The sequence below is a fragment of the Oncorhynchus gorbuscha genome, linkage group LG12 (genome assembly GCF_021184085.1).
Source record: "Oncorhynchus gorbuscha isolate QuinsamMale2020 ecotype Even-year linkage group LG12, OgorEven_v1.0, whole genome shotgun sequence".
Classification (NCBI taxonomy): Eukaryota; Metazoa; Chordata; class Actinopteri; order Salmoniformes; family Salmonidae; genus Oncorhynchus; species Oncorhynchus gorbuscha.
In genome coordinates, this window is record NC_060184.1 from 25034536 (window position 1) to 25056384 (window position 21849).

At 41.7% G+C, this 21849-nt stretch overlaps 2 protein-coding genes across 5 annotated transcripts in view; one reads left to right on the top strand and one right to left on the bottom strand.

Moving 5' to 3' along the window:
* Positions 1-653: 653 nt before the first annotated feature.
* Positions 654-17608, bottom strand: LOC123990758 (ralBP1-associated Eps domain-containing protein 1-like). Of its 3 annotated transcripts, none has more exons than XM_046291588.1 (19): positions 16669-17607; positions 15004-15127; positions 12799-12992; positions 12408-12567; positions 11070-11134; positions 10462-10627; positions 10120-10183; positions 9725-9879; positions 9448-9566; positions 8880-8960; positions 5170-5257; positions 4857-4955; positions 4634-4706; positions 4341-4539; positions 3905-4078; positions 3726-3812; positions 3484-3623; positions 2544-2649; positions 654-2370 (listed from the first exon to the last, which is right to left on the bottom strand). In XM_046291588.1, the coding sequence occupies exons 1-19, from the start codon at positions 16819-16821 to the stop codon at positions 2302-2304; spliced, it is 2316 nt and encodes a 771-aa protein (XP_046147544.1). In that variant the 5' UTR covers positions 16822-17607; the 3' UTR covers positions 654-2301. The 3 variants fall into 3 exon arrangements, with proteins under 3 accessions (XP_046147544.1, XP_046147543.1, XP_046147545.1); XM_046291587.1 differs by having other exon boundaries at positions 11001-11134; XM_046291589.1 differs by lacking the exon at positions 8880-8960 and having other exon boundaries at positions 11001-11134; positions 16669-17608.
* Positions 17609-21065: 3457 nt separating this feature from the next.
* Positions 21066-21849, top strand: part of LOC123990760 (headcase protein homolog) — a 35874-nt gene continuing 35090 nt past the window's right edge. For both annotated transcript variants that reach the window (XM_046291596.1, XM_046291595.1), the window contains exon 1: positions 21066-21266. The gene's annotated coding sequence lies outside the window, so the exon portion shown is untranslated. The remainder of the gene's footprint in view (positions 21267-21849) is intronic.

Below are 21849 nucleotides of genomic sequence, written 5' to 3' on the forward strand. Positions count from 1 at the left end.
AATTTTCATCATCGGTACACTTCAACTATGACAGACAAAATAAGAAAAAAATCCAGAAAATCACATTGTAGGATTTTAAATAAATTTATTTGCAAATTATGGTGGAAAATTTGTCATAGTTGAAGTGTACCTATGATGAAAATTTGCGCAATTGGTGGCTCACTAAATACTTTTTTGCCCCACTGTATATACACACACAGTACTCGTCAAAAGTTAGGACATGCCTACTCCTTCCAGTTTTTTTCTCTCCTTTTTACTATTTCCTACATTCACTGTAGAATAGTGAAGACATCAAAACTATGATAACACACATAGGGAATCATGTAGTAACAACAAAAAAAGAAGAGTTAAATCTAAATATATTTTATATTTGAGATTCTTCAAAGTAGCCACCCTTTGCCTTGACATATTTTCCCCTAACCCTACCACCTCTCTCCTAATTTGAGTAAACGAATGGACACCACTTAGGCATCTACTTCCAGCTTATACACTACATACCTTTTGCTTGAGAAATGTTACACCAGGGGAGAAGTTAACTTGTATGTCAGACTGGAATACATAAATTGATAGTGTTAAAAATGTAGCAATATACACATTTGTAAGTTCTTCCTTGAGTCAAATCATCAATAAAATAAATTAGACCTGGTAAAAAGGCAGTTAAAATATTGTGCAGTTTTTATTTTGTGTAAAAATCACACAGCTGCTAGTTCATTCTGCAGAGATACATCCATGCAGTTAAACATCTATGATCACACAGCCATAATATAAGCAATTAAATAGAATATTTGCTGTTAGTCAGCAATTAATGCAAATGTACATATGAGATCAAAAGGTGTGTATCATATACAATATACAACATACCCCTTATACAGTACATCAACCTGAACAGCAGGGAAAAGAAGGCTCAACTTGGTTCAATACAGGGAGAATAGATTACAGTGGAAACCTGAACGCCAGGAGTAAGGCTTTTGAAGACAGGTTAAGAAATTAAGAAAACACAAGAAGTTCCAGAAAAACAAAAAGACAGTTATACAAGGTGTAGGTACCAACACAACTGTCAGACTAGGTAAGATACCGTATACAGGTAGAAATCAAGTGGTTTGTATTTAAGCACTGTCTTCATACTAGATAAGAGCATGAACAACATGCGGGGGGTGGACAACAACAAAAAACTGGGGGAAAGTGCAGTCGTTTCATTCTGGTCTCGCTTCCATAGTTGGTTATCATATCTCACAGAGAACCTTGTGTTTGGGGCAGGACTGATTCAATTTATGTACCGTAAGAGGCACAGGCAGCGTCAGCATGAGCAACTACAGAGCCAGGAGCAAAAACAAAAATGTGGTCTGTCATCTGGGGATCAATCACTTCACATAGTAACACAGCTCATTTTGTTACAGATTAAATTGCAGAAGACTAGTGGAAAAAAAAAATACATACACACTCATTTCATCATGCCGTTTATGTAACCATTGCGTGCCCAAATAAATCCAAAACACACACCATACATACAGCACACATGTATACAGAGACACACATGGACAGAATAGCCCTCCGCGTAGCGGGATGCTGTAATAAACTGGAACATGAATTCATTCCTGTCACATGATCAGTCCAAAGCGCTTCAGGATAGAGAGTCATCTCCTGCAGACTCCTCACAATGCCTTCACTTGCATGATTATCTGTCCTCGACAGGTCCCTGGAGACCAGGCCCACACACAGCACAGGCAGACCCCAGAGTGCTCCTCTATTGGACACTTATCACCATGGGGAAGAATGAGGGAGGGAACTCGGCCTTCAGTACCCCATGACTCAAGTTCCAGTTCAGTGCCTGTCAGTCTGGCCCCGGGGCCTGTGATATAGAATAAGGGATTGACGTCCAGAATAATCTTTGCTATTTATTTGATAAATAAAAGTGCCAATATTTGTAACATTCCTATCCCAGCCCCTTTGGAAAGACTGTTCTGTCTGATGAGGGCGAGTCCGGGTGTGTTGTTGCAAACCGACCGTCAGTCCGACCGACAGGCGGTCAGTCCGACCGACAGGCGGTCAGTCCGTCAGTCAGCCCGTCAGTCAGACCGACCGACCGTCCGTCCATCCGACAGACAGACCGTCCGACAGACTGTCAGACCATCAGGCAGACCGTCCAACAGACAGACGGTCGGTCAGTCCATCTGGTTCCCACAGAAGAGACAGCAGAATGCAGAGGGAATGGACAGTGGAGATAACATGTGCATCACACAAAAGGCCCCTTCAGGTCTCTCCTATCTTCTCTCATGGACTTGTCCTCCTCACACACACAGATTACAAATGGGAAAATGGTCTGAGCTGTTCCAGTTGAACCTCCAAAGATATCCTCTCTTCTAGTAAATCCTATGAATTAAAAACAACAAGATAAACAATCCTCAAACGAGGACTAAAGTTTAACCTTGTTAAAGGCTTGGATTTCGTGAAGATAACATTTTCCAAAATAAGCATCAGGTTCATTTTAGTAACGGAATAGCTAGCCAGCATGCATGCATGTATTATTGTAATCACTCCTATACCTTTAGCTGTTGCTGTAATTCACTGTTGAGTCTGGCCAAAACTGTGTTGGTTTCCTTGTTTCTTCTGATAGAGGCTTGAATTGCTTTTTTATCCTTACCAACAGACCTGTAAAAAGTATTCAAGAGAGTTTTAAGTTTGTTGATGTTAACTACGGAATCTAATGTATAATCAACAACCACAGACCAGTCACTATTCAGATTTACTATGTGCCCGATGTCACAAGAAGGCCAAAAAGATCATCAAGGACAACAACCACCCGAGCCACTGCCTGTTCACCCTGCTATCATCCAGAAGGCGAGGTCAGTACAGGTGCATCAAAGCAGGGAACGAGAGACTGAAAAATAGCTTCTATCTCAAGGCCATCAGACTGTTAAACAGCCACCACTAACATTGCGTGGCTGCTGCCAACATACTGACTCATCTCCAGCCACTAATAATGTAAAAATTGATGAAAAAATGTATCACTAGCCACTTTAAAAATGCCACTTCATATGTTTACATACCCTACATTACTCATCTCATATGTATATACTGTACTCTATACCATCTACTGCATCTTGTTTACATACCCTACATTACTCATCTCATATGTATATACTGTACTCTATACCATCTACTGCATCTTGTTTACATACCCTACATTACTCATCTCATATGTATATACTGTACTCTATACCATCTACTGCATCTTGCCTATGCCGTTCTATACCATCACTCATTCATATATTATTTTATGTACATAGTCTTATTCATTCCTTTACACTTGTGTGCATAAGGTAAGTGTTGTGAAATTGTTAGGTTAGATTACTAGTTGGTTATTACTGCATTGTCGGAACTAGAAGCACATGCATTTCGCTACACTCGCATTACCATCTGCTAACCATGTGTATGTGACAAATAACATTTGATTTGAGATTCCTTTGAAACCCCTGTTCCTACCTGGGAATGGATGGCAGTGTAGCTAGAACAGTGGCTATGACGTTAGACTTCGGGGGGGGGGCTTCATCCTGGAGTTCGTCCTCGGATTTCAGTCTCCGGCGGACAGGTTTGGGTGGGGGGGCCATGATGGACCCTTTGGCCTGACAGGAAAAAAACAAACCCACTGTATAAATCATCTGAACAAATGAGGACATTTAGGCCCCCAGTATTGGCATCATGGTCTCAGTAAGTCCACTACTTACAGAGTTCACAGTAGCTGCAGCTCTCTCTTCCTGGTTGTCAATCTTCACAGTTCTCAAAGGCCCAGCCCCTTCTGTAGACTTCTCTACCTGTGAACAGAGCACACACAGTCTCAGTCTCTTTTCTTATAACAGAGCACAGCTGATAGAGTATAATACAGAACCTGTTCTGTCTGACTTACTGGCAGACTCTCTGGGTGCTTCTCCCCGTCGTCACTGGGCTGATCTGAGGCAGCAAACGCCTGGAACTGACTGAAGTCAGCGAAGTTGGGCTGCTCTGGGATCTGCTGGGGCGAGGTAGTGGAGTGAGCTGCCAGGCCCTCATCCGAGCGATGCCCACTATGAGGACCAGAGGTCTGGGGACAAAGGGAATAGGACAGACAGAGTTCAGACTTACCCCTGCATATTGAAAACTGAACACAACCTTGAACTGGAGAGTACATGGTCAATGACTGTAGTCTGTGTAGAGTGAATAGAGCGTATGGACAAGAAAAGACAAAGGGAAGAGATTTCAGCATTTCAATGTGTATATTTCCTATTAAAAAATAGACTACCCAGAGGTGGCAACATCTCTTCTGCTATGAGATTGACTTTCTTCTGTCTGTATTGGCTTTCTACCTGTGTGGGTAGCGGCCTAGGAGGTATGGCTGGAGGACAGGCCACGACTCCAGATTGCTGGGGCCCTGTGGGGTGAGCGGCAAAGTTTCTGTTCATGTCTAGCGAGGAGGAGCGGGAGTGGGAGGCGTTGGGCCTGGGAGGGGGTGGTGGGGGGGCAGCTGCCACCTTTAGACCTTCAGGAGAGGTCCCAGAATTAGACCTACAACCCAGACAACACGGCTAGTGAGCTTACTGTTCAAAAGCGCTTCAATAAACAAAGCATCTATTATCTCTAGACATTGAGACTAACTTACCTTTGTCTTGTTACAACACTTGTAATTGGGTCTTGATCTGAAGTATATGAATCTGAACTGCTATAACCATCACCTTTAGTAAAGAACATGAGTATTCTGTTTAACCAATCCTCAAGGAAATGCCATATAATTATGGTCACATGACATTTTCTACAATAGATTTACCTACAAACTGCAATAGTCCTAAGTTCCTTATGATAATGGAACATCCCTTGACACTTACCAGAGTTAGCTGTTACAAACTTCATAGAGGTGGCAAGCTTAGTTTCTTCAGAGAGCTCAGGTGGTTTAGCCATCAGGGGACTGGTAGGATGTGTGTGGTCTGCAGGAATGAGAAAGAAAAACAGTAAATTCCATCAACAGTATATATATTTTAAACAGTTCTTAAGAGAAAAAGGTACAGTGCATCCCTTCACCACTCCCAGCCAAATAAGTGAGAGTTGCTAGTTGATGGAGTCTCAAAAGTGAACACTGTTTTAGAGGACAGAGCTCAGTGTATGTTTAAGCGCTGTTATCATATGGGGAAACCATCTTACCACTTCCGGTTCTTTTCAGTTCCATCTCTTGCATATGGATCTTGCTTGGGGTCATGCGGATGGGAACAGGGTGGACAATAGCTGTATCCTGTAAGAACAAAGGTTTCTTGTTTGATCATTAGCTCACAATAATAATGCCTGGAATCTATCCAATGCCTGGAATCTATCCATTCCCTTTCTGACTGTAAAGAGACCTCCTTTCATACTATCAGAACAGTTTATAAGGTTAGAAAAGGCTTACAGTGGGGCAAAAAAGTATTTAGTCAGCCACCAATTGTGCAAGTTCTCCCAGTTAAAAAGATGAGGCCTGTAATTTTCATCATAGGTACACTTCAACTATGACAGACAAAATAAGAAAATAAAATCCAGAAAATCACATTGTAGGAATTTTTATGAAATTATTTGCAAATTATGGTGGAAAATAAGTATTTGGTCACCTACAAACAAGCAAGATTTCTGGCTCTCACAGACCTGTAACTTCTTCTTTAAGAGGCCCCTCTGTCCTCCACTTGTTACCTGTATTAATGGCACCTGTTTGAACTTGTTATCAGTATAAAAGACACCCGTCTACAACCTCAAACAGTCACACTCCAAACTCTATGGTCAAGACAAAAGAGCTGTCAAAGGACACCAGAAACAAAATTGTAGACCTGCAATAGGTAAGCAGCTTGGTTTGAAGAAATCAACTGTGGGAGCTATTATTAGGAAATGGAAGACATACAAGACCACTGATAATCTCCCTCCATCTGAGGCTCCACGCAAGATCTCACCCCGTGGGGTCAAAATGATCACAAGAACGGTGAGCAAAAATCCCAGAACCAAACGGGGGGGCCTAGTGAATGACCTGCAGAGAGCTGGGACTAAAGTAATAAAGCCTACCATCAGTAACACACTACGCCGCCAGGGACTCAAATCCTGCAGTGCCAGACGTACTGGCTTAAGCAGGGGGACACATGTCCAGGCCCGCCTGAAGTTTTCTAGAGAGCATTTGGATGATCCAGAAGAAGATTGGGAGAATGTCATATGGTCAGATGAAACTAAAATATAACTTTTTGGTAAAAACTCAACTCGTTGTGTTTGGAGGACAAAGAATGCTTTGGGGCTGTTTTTCTGCAAAGAGACCAGGACGATTGATCCGTGTAAAGGAAAGAATGAATGGGGCCATGTATCGTGAGATTGAGTGAAAACCTCCTTCCATCAGCAAGGGCATTGAAGATGAAACGTGGCTGGGTCTTTCAGCATGACAATGATCCCAAACACACCGCCTGGGCAACAAAGGAGTGGCTTCGTAAGAAGCATTTCAAGGTCCTGGAGTGGCCTAGCCAGTCTCCAGATCTCAACCCCATAGAAAATCTTTGGAGGGAGTTGAAAGTCCGTGTTGCCCAGCAACAGCCCCAAAACATCACTGCTCTAGAGGAGATCGGCATGGAGGAATGGGCCAAAATACCAGCAACAGTGTGTGAAAACCTTGTGAAGACTTACAGAAAACATTTGACCTCTGTCATTGCCAACAATGGGTATATACAGTGCCTTGCGAAAGTATTCGGCCCCCTTGAACTTTGCAAACTTTTGCCACATTTCAGGCTTCAAACAAAGATATAAAACTATTTTTTTGTGAAGAATCAACAACAAGTGGGACACAATCATGAAGTGGAACGACATTTATTGGATATTTCAAACTTTTTTAACAAATGAAAAACTGAAAAATTGGGCGTGCAAAATTATTCAGCCCCTTTACTTTCAGTGCAGCAAACTCTCTCCAGAAGTTCAGTGAGGATCTCTGAATGATCCAATGTTGACCGAAATGAATAATGATGATAAATACAATCCACCTGTGTGTAATCAAGTCTCCGTATAAATGCACCTGCACTGTGATAGTCTCAGAGGTCCGTTAAAAGCGCAGAGAGCATCATGAAGAACAAGGAACACACCAGACAGGTCCGAGATACTGTTGTGAAGAAGTTTAAAGCCGGATTTGGATACAAAAAGATTTCCCAAGCTTTAAACATCCCAATGAGCACTGTACAAGCGATAATATTGAAATGGAAGGAGTATCAGACCACTGCAAATCTACCAAGACCTGGCCGTCCCTCTAAACTTTCAGCTCATACAAGGAGAAGACTGATCAGAGATGCAGCCAAGAGGCCCATGATCACTCTGGATGAACTGCAGAGATCTACAGCTGAGGTGGGAGACTTTTTCCATAGGACAACAATCAGTCGTATATTGCACAAATCTGGCCTTTATAGAGAGTGGCAAGAAGAAAGCCATTTATTAAAGACATCCATAAAAAGTGTTGTTTAAAGTTTGCCACAAGCCACCTGGGAGACACACCAAACATGTGGAAGAAGGTGCTCTGGTCAGATGAAACCAAAATTGAACTTTTTGGCAACAATGCAAAACATTGTTTGGTGTAAAAGCAACACAGCCCATCACCCTGAACACACCATCCCCACTGTCAAACATGGTGGTGGCAGCATCATGGTTTGGGCCTGCTTTTCTTCAGCAAGGACAGGGAAGATGGTTAAAATTGACGGGAAGATGGATGGAGCCAAATACAGGACCATTCTGGAAGAAAACCTGATGGAGTCTGCAAAAGACCTGAGACTGGGACGGAGATTTGTCTTCCAACAAGACAATGATCCAAAACATAAAGCAAAATCTACAATGGAATGGTTCAAAAATAAACATATCCAGGTGTTAGAATGGCCAAGTCAAAGTCCAGACCTGAATCCAATCGAGAATCTGTGGAAAGAACTGAGGACTGCTGTTCACAAATGCTCTCCATCCAACCTCACTGAGCTCGAGCTGTTTTGCAAGGAGGAATGGGAAAAGATGTCAGTCTCTCGATGTGCAAAACTGATAGAGACATACCCCAAGCGACTTACAGCTGTAATCGCAGCAAAAGGTGGCGCTACAAAGTATTAACTTAAGGGGGCTGAATAATTTTGCACGCCCAATTATTCAGTTTTTGATTTGTTAAAAAAGTTTGAAATATCCAATAAACGTGGTTCCACTTCATGATTGTGTCTCACTTGTTGTTGATTCTTCACAAAAAATACAGTTTTATATCTTTATGTTTGAAGCCTGAAATGTGGCAAAAGGTCGCAAAGTTCAAGGGGGCCGAATACTTTCGCAAGGCACTGTAACAAAGTATTGAGATAAATAAGTATTTGGTCAATAACAAAAGTTTTCCACCATAATTTGCAAATAAATTCATTTAAAAAATCCTACAATATGATTTTCTGGATATTTTTTCTTCTCATTTTGTCTGTCATAGTTGAAGTGTACCTATGATGAAAATTACAGGCCTCTCATCTTTTTAAGTGGGAGAACTTGCGCAAGTGGTGGCTGACTAAATACTTTTTTGCCCCACTGTATATGCGTGGCAATTATGCAGATTTAAGAAACCAGAAGATATGGGAAAGATATTTCATACTGCTATAATTTATCAAATAGCCCGGACATTGACTTGCCTAGTTAAATAAAGGTCAAAATAAATAAATATATTGTAGAACCCAATATATCATATTTTTAATATGGGACAGAAAGTTGAGTATCCAATAAGCTAAGCAAGCAAAATCACATTGACACCTCCGTTGTGGCAGATTCAGCAGAATTAAGTACATGCACTCTAAGAGAGAGATCAAGGGGCCAAGGGTTAATATTATCATTAATATAGAAACAGGAAAACTAGGTGATTGACTTACAGGGTCAGCTGGTGCAATGTTAGAATCAAATTGGGTCAGAGTTTGTGAGCTGGAGGAGCGTTCACTAAAAGTCTCCCACTGCTAGAGACAAGAGCAGAAGTACATCAGCACCACAGGCATCTCAATGGATCATCACACACAGGATGATTTCAGACCCAGTTACAAACCCCACTGCTCTCCCACAGGAGGGGTGATGAACTACATTTATCATCACATATCATCCATTAGTAATAGTGAGGAGGGGGTGGATATTGGCAAGAAACTGGTTAGTGATAACTAGATATGGAAGCAAACTGACTTTGGGACTGATAAGAATATCAACAATTGCAGCTTTCTGACAAAACATATACAGTATGTAAATTAGTAAGTACTAAGTGGTGTTTCTCAGAAATGGATAAGAAAGGTTCTGAATCAGGAAAGTCCTGCAAGAGGATAGGTACTAACACCTCACAATGGAAAGGACCTTATCGATCATTTCATTGAGAAGTCATTTACAAAATGCTGGAAAGTTAAAAGTTCAATAATGTCCTTTTCTACAGTGATAACATGGGGTGGTGCTGTGTCCAACCTCATTGCCCTGGTTGAGATCAGGCCAGGTCTGGTTGAGTGAGGGCATGGGGGACTTGTTTGGGGTCACCTCGACGGGGGAGCCCGAGTAGCCGACGTCAGGGGCCTGGTCTGGAACCTCTAGAACATGGAACATTTATACCATCAGGATGACTGTTCCATTCAATCACACTTATTTCTTTCCATGTTTCATAAATCAACTGTCTGCAGCAGATGGTCCCCGGGGCAGATTTTGACAGATTCAGAATATGTAGCAGTAGGAGAGTACGAGCCATTACCTGCTGAGTCATCCAAGTCAATAAGCTTTGGCATAAGACTCTCTGGCAGCTTTTCGGGAAGGTCATAGCCATTTTTCCGAGCAACAACAAGATGAAATGCAGCACAGAACTCATCCAGTGTCAACGCCCCGTCTTTATCAAAATCCGAAAGCTCCCTGTAATGCAAAGAATGTGAGAATATTTATTTAAACCCACTCATGCATTGCAATCTCCTGGAATCCCTTGTGAATTCACCAACTGGTAGCCAAATTCATTCATTGAAGAGGAGTTACCGAAGGTTATATTTTCCATTCTTTGATATAGCTTCCTAGATTAAAACTGAAGCAGATAGCTCATATGTTATCATTAGATATGGGGAACAACTAAAGCCAATAGCACACCTTCTAATAACTTACCAAATGTGGGACAGTTCAAGAATAGGTAGCTTTGATTTAGTGAAAAACTCTTTTGCGGCAGAACCTGTAATATAGACACAGGGGAAAAGTCAGTTAGTGATAGGCCAATCATTGTAGTGTAACAGCCAGAGTCCCTGTAACCTTTAAATGGGAACAAGTGTAAAAGGTGGTCTCAAACTAGGGTTGCAAAATGTCCTTAAATTCCCTGGTTTGTCAGAAATCCCGGTGGAAGATTCCTGATGTTCTGCTCATTCCAAGAATCCTCCATCCAGGTTTAATGGAAAACCTGTACATTTTTGGAAAGTTTACAACCCTATTCCAGACAAAGATCACTCTACTTACCAGGAATGAAACCGTTGAGGTCGGGCTGGATGGTCTTGAACTGATTGATGTAATACTGCCTCTGCTCGTCCGTGATTTTCCAGGGGTCGTCATAACCGCTACTGGACTGTCTTTGGATTTCATTGGCTGTAGTAACAGACGCAACTGTTCGTATGGAAGAGTTCTCCTAAAGGCAGCCAAGTGAAACATTTAGAGGAAAATAACAGATTGAAACAATCCTTTGGAAGAGCTGTGATAGTACTAATAGGTAATGAATACACAGACTGTGGGACGATGGGAAATAAACAGAAGAGTATCAGAAGAGGATTTGCAAGTGTTTGTTTTCAAATACCCTAACCCACTTACAATGAATCTTGCTCATTTGGACACAGAACTGTTCCTGATTTATTGCAGTGAAATATGTATTTTTTGAAGGGGAAACTGAAGCCATCAAAAAAGAGCATATAGTGAAGTAGGCTAGACAAGAAGTTAAGATAAAGCTCCATCTCTGCCTTTAAGTGAGAAAGATGACAGGTCCATGGAAGCATTTGCTGCACTACCTGGACCGGCGAGAGATGCATTGGTGGCATTTTGCTGGAGGAGGGGGGATAAGTATCTTTCAAACTGACCCAGCTTTCCTGAACGGGGGGAGGTGAGTGGGCAGACCACATCCCATCACCTACCACCACAGGTCCTATGGAGAGAGGATAGTTACACAGCCTCAGACAGTGCCATTAGATTACACAAAGATAGCAACAGTAGAGAGCATACTCAAGAACTGTTGAAGGACTGGACCACAGAGAGACCGTGCGGTGAAGAAATATTTGCCCCATTTTTTGATTGTCTCTATTTTTTGCATGAAGTGCTCATTTCAAGTCGTGCCACAACATCTCAATTGGGATTAGGTCTGGACTTTGACTAGGCTATTCCAAAACTTCAAATTTGTTGCTTTTTAACCATTTTCATGTTTATTTTAATTATTCAACTAGGCAAGTCAGTTAAGAACAAATTCTTATTTACAATGACGGCCTACCAAAAGGCCTCCTCCGGGGACAGGGGCTGGGATTAAAAATAAAAAATATATATAAATATACAACAAAACACACATCACGACAAGAGAGACAACACAACGCTACATAAAGAGAGACCTAAGACAACAACATAGCAAGACAGCAACACAGAATGGTAGCAACACAACATGGTAGCAGCACAAAACATGGTACAAACACTGGGCACAGACAACAGCACAAAGGGCAAGAAGGTAGAGGTGTGTTTTGGATCATTGTCTTGCTACATGACCCAGTTGTGCTTCAGCTTCAGACGGGTGGCCTGACATTCTCCTGTAGAATTACCTGATAGAAGGAACCATGAATTCTGCTCTATTAAGTCAAGTCGTCTATGTCCTGAGGTAGCAAAGCATCCCCAAACCATCAAACTACCACCACGCTTGACCGTTGGTATGAGGTTCTTATTGTGGAATGCAGGGTTTAGTTTTCACCAGACATAAAATGGGACCCATCTCATCCAAAAAGTTGACTCGTGTTTGCCAAAAAGCACCGAGATGATCATCAAGACTCTTGGAAGAGTGTTCTATGGACAGATGAGTCAAAAGTATAACTTTTTGGACGACTTTGCTCATGAAATAAGTACATAATTTGTTATTTAGTCACTCAGGTTCCCTTTATCTAATATTATGTGTTGGTTGAAGATCTAATAATATTTAGTATAAAAAAATATGCAAAAGTAGCTACAATTAGAAAAGGGGCAAATACTTTTTCACAGCATTGTATGACATTAACATCCTCGTCAGGAAACAAACCAGTTCTGTTTATTGGCTGAACCTCTCATTTATTTAAGACATGCAAAAGTTACAGGATGGTGAACGTCAATAAGACGCATTATTGGACATCTCCATCGCCAGATTGTCATCTTCGCAGAGGATACAGTTTGCAGAGTAGAGTGTGTACCTGATTGTGCTTCTCTGAAAGGTGTCCAGACAGCACCTGCCACCACCACAGGAGGTCTCTCTACGTTCCCCCCGCTTGCCTGCCGTTTGTGCTTTCTCCAGGCATGAGGCGAGGTGGGAGGGGACTGGTGGGGAGATACCACTGGGGATGTGGTGTCGGGCTGCAGAGGGGTAAATAACATTAGATAAAACGTATGTCTATCAAAGTTAAATCTGTCTCAGTTTCTTTAAAAAAGGATAATACAAATTGGTTTGTATCAAATAAATGTTGATTTCCTTGCCTTTTCCAACATGTAGGCTATATCAAACTTTCACCACTATCAAAATACCAGCTCTTATTGAGCATGATATCTAAACTACTTCTCCAGGCGGGAAGAATTATTATGACTGACCTGTGGTTCTACTGTGGGCACACAGGGCTGGATGACCTCGTGGGCAGACACCTTCTTGACCTGCCCTCGGCCAGGGGGTCGTGGAATCACACCCTGGTAAGGCCCCTGGTTCTCCAAGTCGGGGTACATGGCTGTGTGTCTGGCCTCCTGCTCATTTTTGGCCACAACAAAGCGAGGCAGAGGCAAGTCCTTGACTGTGGATGAAAAGCACTGCTAGATAACAGCACTACCTCAAATCCCCTCCAGCTAGTTGACTTGACAAGTCAGTTGTTGTAGTCTAGCATGGCTTATCACAACAAAAGTATTGATATTGAAAACCAGATCAAGTTAAGTATTACAAGATTGACAACGTGTGTGTGTGTGCGTGTGTGTGTGTGTGTGTGTATGTAGAAAAGGCCCATGGAGTTAGTGGAATACTCCTTTAATTAATTGCCATTTACTCAGCTGGGCCAGGGCCGCTTTAATTAGGTCAGGTGGAAATGTCCTACAGATCTCAACTCCATAAAAGGAGGAAATTGCCATTGCCTGATCTCGCTGCTTTCTCTTCCCTAAATCCATCTGATCCAGAAGTTCTGTGCGTCCATGAATCCACGTAAGTCCACCGACTCTTACCTTTCATCTGAATGATCTGTGGTGATCGGGAGAGTGGGCCATTCAGTTATTGTTTATAGTTATCACCGCGGAGCGCGGCTTGGAGCGCACGCTTCAAATATATTGTGTAATGTGAATTGTTAATAATGACTGCTATGATTTGATCTTTGATTATGAATTTGATTGTATACATGTCATTTGTTTCCTTTGTGATGCAGCACAGACTACCAGTAAATATACCGCTTTATGGTTAAAGGAATTCCTGCCTCAGTCTCATACATTCCTCTGTCACCTGACACGTGACCACCTGTTCAGCTTCACTGTCAGTCATCCTACCTGTCCAGCAACCCACACAGATTCCACTAATCTTTCAGTGTGTATATATATATATATATATATATATATATATATCTCAAAGGTCCTTTACAAAGCTTGATGTAGTCATATGACAATTCTAGTTGTTTTTCTTTGTTGAGTTAATGTGTGTGTGTTTTTATGTCTTTTTGTAGTTTGTCAGGGTAATTGCTTGTGTGTGGGAGTGATTCTTTTGTTAGTTTTTTCTTGGTTTGTTTGCTTTTGTGTGTCCACCAAACTGGGGTAGTGGGCTAAAAGGGTGGGGTGTTCTCGGGGAGGTGTGGAGGGTAGTCTGGGGGATCATGAACCTTTACCTCCCACTTTCCTATTGTGGTTTGAAAAGAAAGACCAAACACAGGACAAAAAAAGGTGGCGGCTAAAAAAGACGGGGAAAAACCTGATGTTCATGTTCTGAAGGGCAACTTGGAGTCTTTTCCTCCAATCTCACTGGCCCAGCTGCCCGTTTGGGTTGTGCAATTTCCTGTTGACTTAAGTCTCTATTCTTCTCTTGTATCTTAACCCTACAGGGATGCCTTTATTTCCTGCAAATGCTCACCAATGCTCTCTCTGAACCATCCATATATTTGCATCCTGTTGCTTATTAATAGACAGATATGAGACTTGGGTGAGTCTCCCAAGTGATGCACATATCCTCCATGTTTTGACAGAATACTACACATTTAAAAACAGCTCATCTCTAGAGAGCAAATTCAGTTCAATACCAAAACATACACTTATTTGTATTTTAGGCCCATGTGTTAGGGCTGTGACGATAGCAGTATTGCGATATTTGGTCATTAATGATGTTTGTTTCCAACATTGTGTCCGTTTTCCTAAATAAGTTAAATTTGCTTTGTGTTTTGTTAAATTGCCACGATAATAACGAGTATCGCAATATTGGTATTGTCTCGGCCCTACTGTGTGTCCATTGATTCAAATGGGAAACCTAGTCAGTTGCACAACTGAATGCAACTAACCCAACCCCTCTCAATCAGGGAAGAAGTTGGTAAGTGTAGGCTATCCTTATTCCATCTTTGAAGTTATGCAATAAGCTCTCCTGTTGCAACGTTTGAAGTCAAATAAATGCCATTGTATAGTCATGTGTTCTTTACTACTGTCCCTTCAATATCAGCAGGTTGATTTTAAATATAACCAGACCGAAGGCAAACAAAGATTTAAACATTGTCCGGTGCTATACCCTGCCTCATATTTTAGGGGTCCATTTCTAATAGTTGGAGAATTCTAGACATGTTTACTCACCAGAATTGAGGCTCTCTACCCGGAGTGGCAGTCCAGACTGGGCTACAGCGATGAGTTTCAGTGCAATGTAAAACTGGCTCCTTCCAAAATGGCCCAGGCGAGTGGCTCCACAGAGCTCTGTTATCTGAGACAACAAAATATTACCAACATCAGTCTGTAGAGTGATACAAACTCATTCTGTTAATGCACTACTGTTTTGTGCCAAAATGTTATAATGGGGAAAATGCTGCAGTCTCTCGCAGAGAAAGTTCCAAGGACAGTGCTTCCTAACACAGGAAGACAGTTGTTGCTTTGCGTGCTTACTGAGCAATGCGACTTGTGTCTGCACAAAATGGTCTGTAATGTCTAAAAGGAACATGCACTATCTGAATATGGAGAGGTGTACACCTTTAGCTTTGCAGTGCTATAGGGTAAGACCAACGTTGGTAAAATAAAAAAATGATGCTACCAGCCTAGGCCTAGTGAGTCAGCATCATTTCAATGTGAAATAGGCGGTCAAACAGACAGACCCAGGAAACATTTCACATCTCAGATTTATGGATCATGTATAAAGCCTATTCTTCAGTACACTAAACAACCATAGCAGAAACTATTAGTATTGTGTTTCTGCAGGAGGAAGAAATCATGGCCCCAAAAAAATAGCAAGTTAATTATGTACACCAGGACAAATGGCTGAGGAATTAGACTGAGCCGGTCAATAACTGACACTTCGAATGAAAGACAGCCCAGAAATCCTTCAACCGTGACAGTAATGTTGATGTCAGCCCAGAAATTGATAATAGCACGAATATACAAAGAAATAGGCAAGCTGAACAGAACTGCGTTCAAGTAACTCAGTCTGTGCTACAACGCACATTCTACTGACTTTACATCTTGGATTTGATAAATCGTTCAAATGAGCACTTTGACCTTTGGATAGGTCATTATTAACAAACCGTCACAATAAAGGTGCAGCACAATCGGAAATGTGTATATCAAGAGGTGATGATATTAAAACCAAATAATTATAACATTTATTTAACAATCCCTTGAAAACGACACATAGCTGGGCTCCTGAGTGGCACAGCGGTCTATGGCATTGCATCTCAGTGCTTGAGGCGTCACTACAGACATCCTGGTTCAAATCCAGGCTGTGATTGGGAGTCCCAAAGGGCGGCACACAATTGGCCAAGTGTCATCTGGGTTTGGCAGATCGATCGATCGCTATGCACAGTATTATGTTTTATTGATAACGACCTATATAATCAAGGTAATACAAATAAGATTGTGTCCGTTTAATATGGACAATATTATTATAAACTTTGTATCCAGTCATCAACTAAGTATCAACTGCACAAGGAAGGAAGTGGGCTATAGACTGTTAGGTAGCTAATAATTAAAATTGTAAGACTATCAAGCAGAAAGATAGCTAGAAGAACATTAGAAATAAATATGGTGCTGAAAGAACATGTCTATTAACATCAGTTTGCCCATGTAGATAATGGAATGCTAGCAACTTGCTAACTTCCTCTGGGTAGCATACTTGGTTAGCAGTTAGCAAAGTGAAAAGGGGCTTTGCAACTGGCTAACGTTAGAAGGTGTCTTGTCACGTTCACCAGTCAACAAGCACGCCACATACAATAAATCTCGATCACACTTCACAGATTGATACATTAGCTAGCTTACCTGCAGGACAACCTCACTGGGTAGCTGGGCCGCCCGGAAAAGATCAAGAACTTTGCCGTTGGAAGCCACTTTCTTGGTGTTGTCCGTATCGCAATAAACGAACAAATCAGAGTAATACTTCTGCTCCACATCAGTTAACGTTAAACTTTCCATTATGGCATCAAACGTACGTGATCAGCAGACTAATTTTGTTATCCTTGTGATTACTGGACTCAACAAGGCGAGAGGAGCGACGTTGCTGATCAGCTTTGCTAGTTTCTCTGCTTCGCTAAATACTACTGTAGTTAGCTAGCTATGGCAAGAAGGGTTTAATTTTTTTGTATTTCACCTTCGTGAATTTCCTCAGAAACTTGCCTAGTAGCAATATTACGTGCCGACTAAATAGAACAATGATTTATTTCGGATAATTATGAATTTATCAATCAATAAAATGTGAGTAAATAATGACTGACGTTGCTACCAACGTTAGCTAAACAAGCTAGCTATATGATATTAGCAGGTAGCTTAACTAACAACGTTAGCCTGAAGTCAGCAGTGCCAGTAGTCAACTTCCGAGACTGGACGTCGCTATTGAACAGTAAATCAACCAGAATTCGAGTTCTTCCGGTTCTATTCCGTTACCGTATGTTGTTTCAATCGATTTAAAATATTTCTTAATTATGTTAGAAGTAAAGTTTCAGGGTCTTTTGGCTCTTTCCTCCATCAGCCAGAGCCGCCATTCCTATACCCCGTGATGTCATCGTACAGACCGTGAGAGTCAGCGCGTGTCTGCAAAGCAGGGGGGACTAACCGTGTCCCGGATGAAGGATGTCAACCATAGAAATATAATGAATAGAACGGATCTTCCCATTCAATTCAATGGCCTTTTGTCATTTGACAAAGTCCGTCCTCAGCCCTCTCTTTCCCGTCCTCTCTTCTCCGTAACCCGGAAACCGATAAGTGTTGAGTGGTCGAGGAGTTGTTCCAATTCGTTTGTAGGCAAACGGAAGACGGTCCTCCCCTCCTCGATAGCCTCCTTTTGGTGAGGAAGCAGAAGTGTATCCTTCTCAGAACAATTTTGAAATCTGCCACACCCCCTTTGAATCAGTTATTGTTTTATCGAAGGAATGCACTCAAACATGTGTTCCTTATCATGTATTTTAAAAATGTCCTGCACAACTAGCTACATTTGTTTTAATCACTTTATACATCTATTTTGCGTTTTCACCCAAGTGTTGGAGAAGGAGAGTCTCATTTCATACAAGTACATTTAAGTCCACTTTCCCCTCTCCTGGCTGCCTCTCCTTTTCTCAATTGATGTGCTTAATTCCTGCATCCTCTCTCCAAGGTAATCGAGGCGAGGCAGTGAGGAGAGGGAAAGTGGACGAAAAATGAGATTGCATTTGGATTACTGTTACAGTGCTATTTGGGTTATTAATAGGATTTGTTCGGACATTTCTTAATTTCTTTCTTTTTACATTGTGTGTATTGTTTTGTATTGCTATGTTTTACTACACTGTTGGAGCGAGAAACACACATTTCGCTGCACCTGCGATAATGTCTGCAAATCTGTGTACGCTACCTGTAGGGTTCTGCTTTTATTTTCTTAGTCAACCTTGTTATTTTTTATTTGTATTCCTGAAAATAGCCATGTTTCTTTGTGTTCTGGAACATAGCCCTGTCTTTCATTTTTGTTGATTAATTTCACCTGTGTTCGGTCTCGTCAGTTCCCTATTTAGTTCAGTTCTTTCTGTTTGTATGATTGTGAGGTTTTGTTTGTTTTTGACCATTGCCTGCGACCATGATTCCTGCCTTTTGCATCAGACTGTGGCCCTCAGTTCACCTCACTTGTATGGAAATAATTCATGGAACACCTGGGGATCATGGTCAGTCTCCCCTCTGGGTACTGTCCTCAAGCTAATAGGCAGGTGGAGCAGGTTAATTAGGAAGTGGGCAGGTTCCTGAGGTATTACTGTCAGGACCGGTGGGGGAGTGGGTGTTTTTTTTAAACCTTGGGCGGAGTACGTGCAGCATTCCCTCTGCCACTCCTCCACTAACCTCACCCCAACACGCACTGGAAAGGCGTATCAGCCGGCCCTGGCACCTTGGCATCCCAGCCTGACTGAGGCCCCTGCGGTGGACGAGTGGTTTCGGCGCGCTGAGGAGACCTGGAACACTGCGCACACTCGTCTCCAGCGGGCTGTGTGTTGGAACAAGAAACAGGCTGACCGCCACTGCAACGAGGCGCCTGTTTTCTCTCCAGGCGACCAGGTCTGGCTCTCCACCTTTAACCTGCCCCTCCGCCTACCCTGCTGGAAGCTAAGTCTTTGGTTTGTGTGTCTGTTTTTAAAGTCCTGAGGAGAGTTAATGAGGTAACATACCATTTGCAACTCCCCGTTGACTTTTCATGTCTCTCCTCAGGCTAGTGGTGTCTGGTCCCCTCGCTGAGGCTGAACCCTGTGACGCCCTGCCTCCTCCTCTGGACATTGAGGGAGGTCCGTCATACTTGGTCAGTGAAATCCTGGATTCAAGGCGACAGGTGGGGCGTCTCCAGTACCTCATCGACTGGGAGCGGTACGGCCCAGAGGAGTGGCGACGTGTTCCTGCGGTGGACATCCTGGATGCTTCGCTGACCAGGGTTTTTCACCATTGGCGCCCATGACTGACCCATACCTTGTCCCTGAGGCCTGTACTCAGGTCTGTCTTGTCTCATTACGCACACCTGGTTCCCCCAGATTTAGTGTGCCCTCTTCCCCATTGTTTTTTTTCTCCATTGGTTTTGAGTACCTTTGCTCTGTTGTATTGTGCACTTGTTGTTTTAAATGGAGACATAAAACCCCTTATTACGTATTCCTGTGCCTGTCTCCTATCATTAAACATCATTAATAGTTATTGTTGATGGCCTTCATGAGAGAATTATGTTGGGGGATTATGTAGATTACATTTTTGATTCATTAAGTTACACTTAACTGGTTAGACCAATAGACTTATAAAGAGGGGTTCCTGCAGATTCATTAAGGGTGTGGTTCGATGTGACGGTTATTGATGTTTGTCACTATAAGCACAAAGCCAGTATAAATTCCGGACAATAGTCTAAATGAATTGAAGAACGCGTCAGCTTTTGCCAGGATTTTACTCAAGCAATTTTACATCTAGGTAACGTTTGGTGCAGTATTTCTCAAGTAAAAAAATGTCTTATGTAGACCATGCTTGGCAGGTCCGTTTCACTGTTTCCATCACTTGTGTGTAAAGTACGTCGGATAACATTTCATGACAGGCCTGATGGAAACATTTCGGAGGAACATTCAAAATGTTGACAAGACAAAATATGCAAGAAGTTGGGATAATTGTCTAAAATAAATCATGCAAGGGCTTTCGGTGGAACGCTTGGTTATATCAATACCCTTATTATTTAAATGCAGTTTATCTGCGGTCAACTGGTATTTTGGATGCAGAATAACTGCAGTGTACTTGTTGCAGATAAAAGGCTGTGCGTGATGTAGTGCACACACACATTTGCAGTTAAATTCAGTTTGGAAACACCACTGGTGGGGAAATGCTGATAAGTCTTTATGCAGATGTTAGAATATTCGCATGAAATCTGAAATGTCACCAATTGGATGGAAACCTCGCTAATAGCGATGTTCCTATTAACTTATGTGATTTTGTTTTTTCACATTTAAGTTCGCATAGAAAATACAATTTCCTGCTAGGGTGCATTTCCAGTGAGAACGATCTTGTATCGATAAAAACATTACCGATTTAGGCAACTTGTGTAATAAATCAGTGACCGCCTGTATGCCCTCCCACCTATCTGTTTGTCTCATGTAGCCTTATTTGCCACATTCTAATTATTCACATGCCAATGTATTGACACGGTCCGTGACATTGTAAAACTTGCCAACCAGAAAATAAATGTGACTCATATCAGGCATTCTTGAAAGAGAAACTAAATGTTTTAGTTGCAAGCAGTAGACATTTTGAATGCAAGGTAGACGTCACGTCTACCTTACAAATTATTCGGCAATCATCCTCTATTCGAAAAATCCACCCTTTGAATAGATAAAAATAGCTGTTTCCATTAACTTGTTAAGTGATTTTTATTTATTTAAATGTTGACATTTAGAAAGTTTCCATAGAAAATAGACTCAATAATTGCCTGCTAGGGTGAGTTACCTGGACGCAAAAGCCAGCATGGATAGTATGCAATTTAATATTTGCCATATTCTAATTATCAGTTTCCGTCATTTGTCGCAATAACAAAACTGACAAAAGAAAAATCCACCCCTGTCAAACGGCTAACATTTTAGTCGATCTTTAGAAAAATGGTCCTATATATCTGCCGTTTCCATTAGGCTACACCTAATGGTGTAGCGACGTCGCTTTAATCAAACCTGGGTCAATGGAAAACTGCCTACTGTTGTCGATCTTTCGAAATGTTTATCTTCCATTTCCATTACACATCTAATCATTTTTTGTTGCGACATTGCTTTTGTCGAATAAACGTGCGTCAATGGAAACTTAGTTAGTGCCGGGTGTATTCTGCGGATAGAGCGCAATCACCGCAGCTGTTTATCGGGTATGCGTGGGCATTGTTCCAATCAAAACCCAACCATCAAGTAAGTCCTGACGAACTCTTAATGAAATATCACAAAACCCAGTTTAGATTATATTGACTTCATGACAAATTAACCTACTTGCACTTCCTAGTCAATTTTTGCACTGGAATAAATGTTTCTGACAAACATCGCTGTCACATGCCGTTCAACGAAATAAGTTGGTTCTCGAGTTCAGGTCTGCTTTATTAACGTAGATGCAAATTACTGATGTATTTAATCAAACATCACACGAAGCTACTAGTGGTGCTCAAATGAATTCTGAAAGGGTTTTTGAGATGGGCTATTATCTATCTGTCAGTGTCTAGCAATCTTTACCCTGGCCTTAGTCCTTTTTTTTTTTTTAGAGTGAACACATTTATTGCACCTCAACAACATAGAAGCATATAATGTGTTGGTCAGTGATGTACGATCACCAGTATAATGTCATAGGCTGTGGTTGACCAGGCCTGAGAGGTTCATTAGGTGCAGTTCAGGAGTATGTGGGGCAACCTAGGACATTTATAAACTGTTATTGTTTCTCTTGAGGATAAGAGGAAACTTACCAAGAACAAATCAAAATAAAATGTTATTGGTTCCATACACA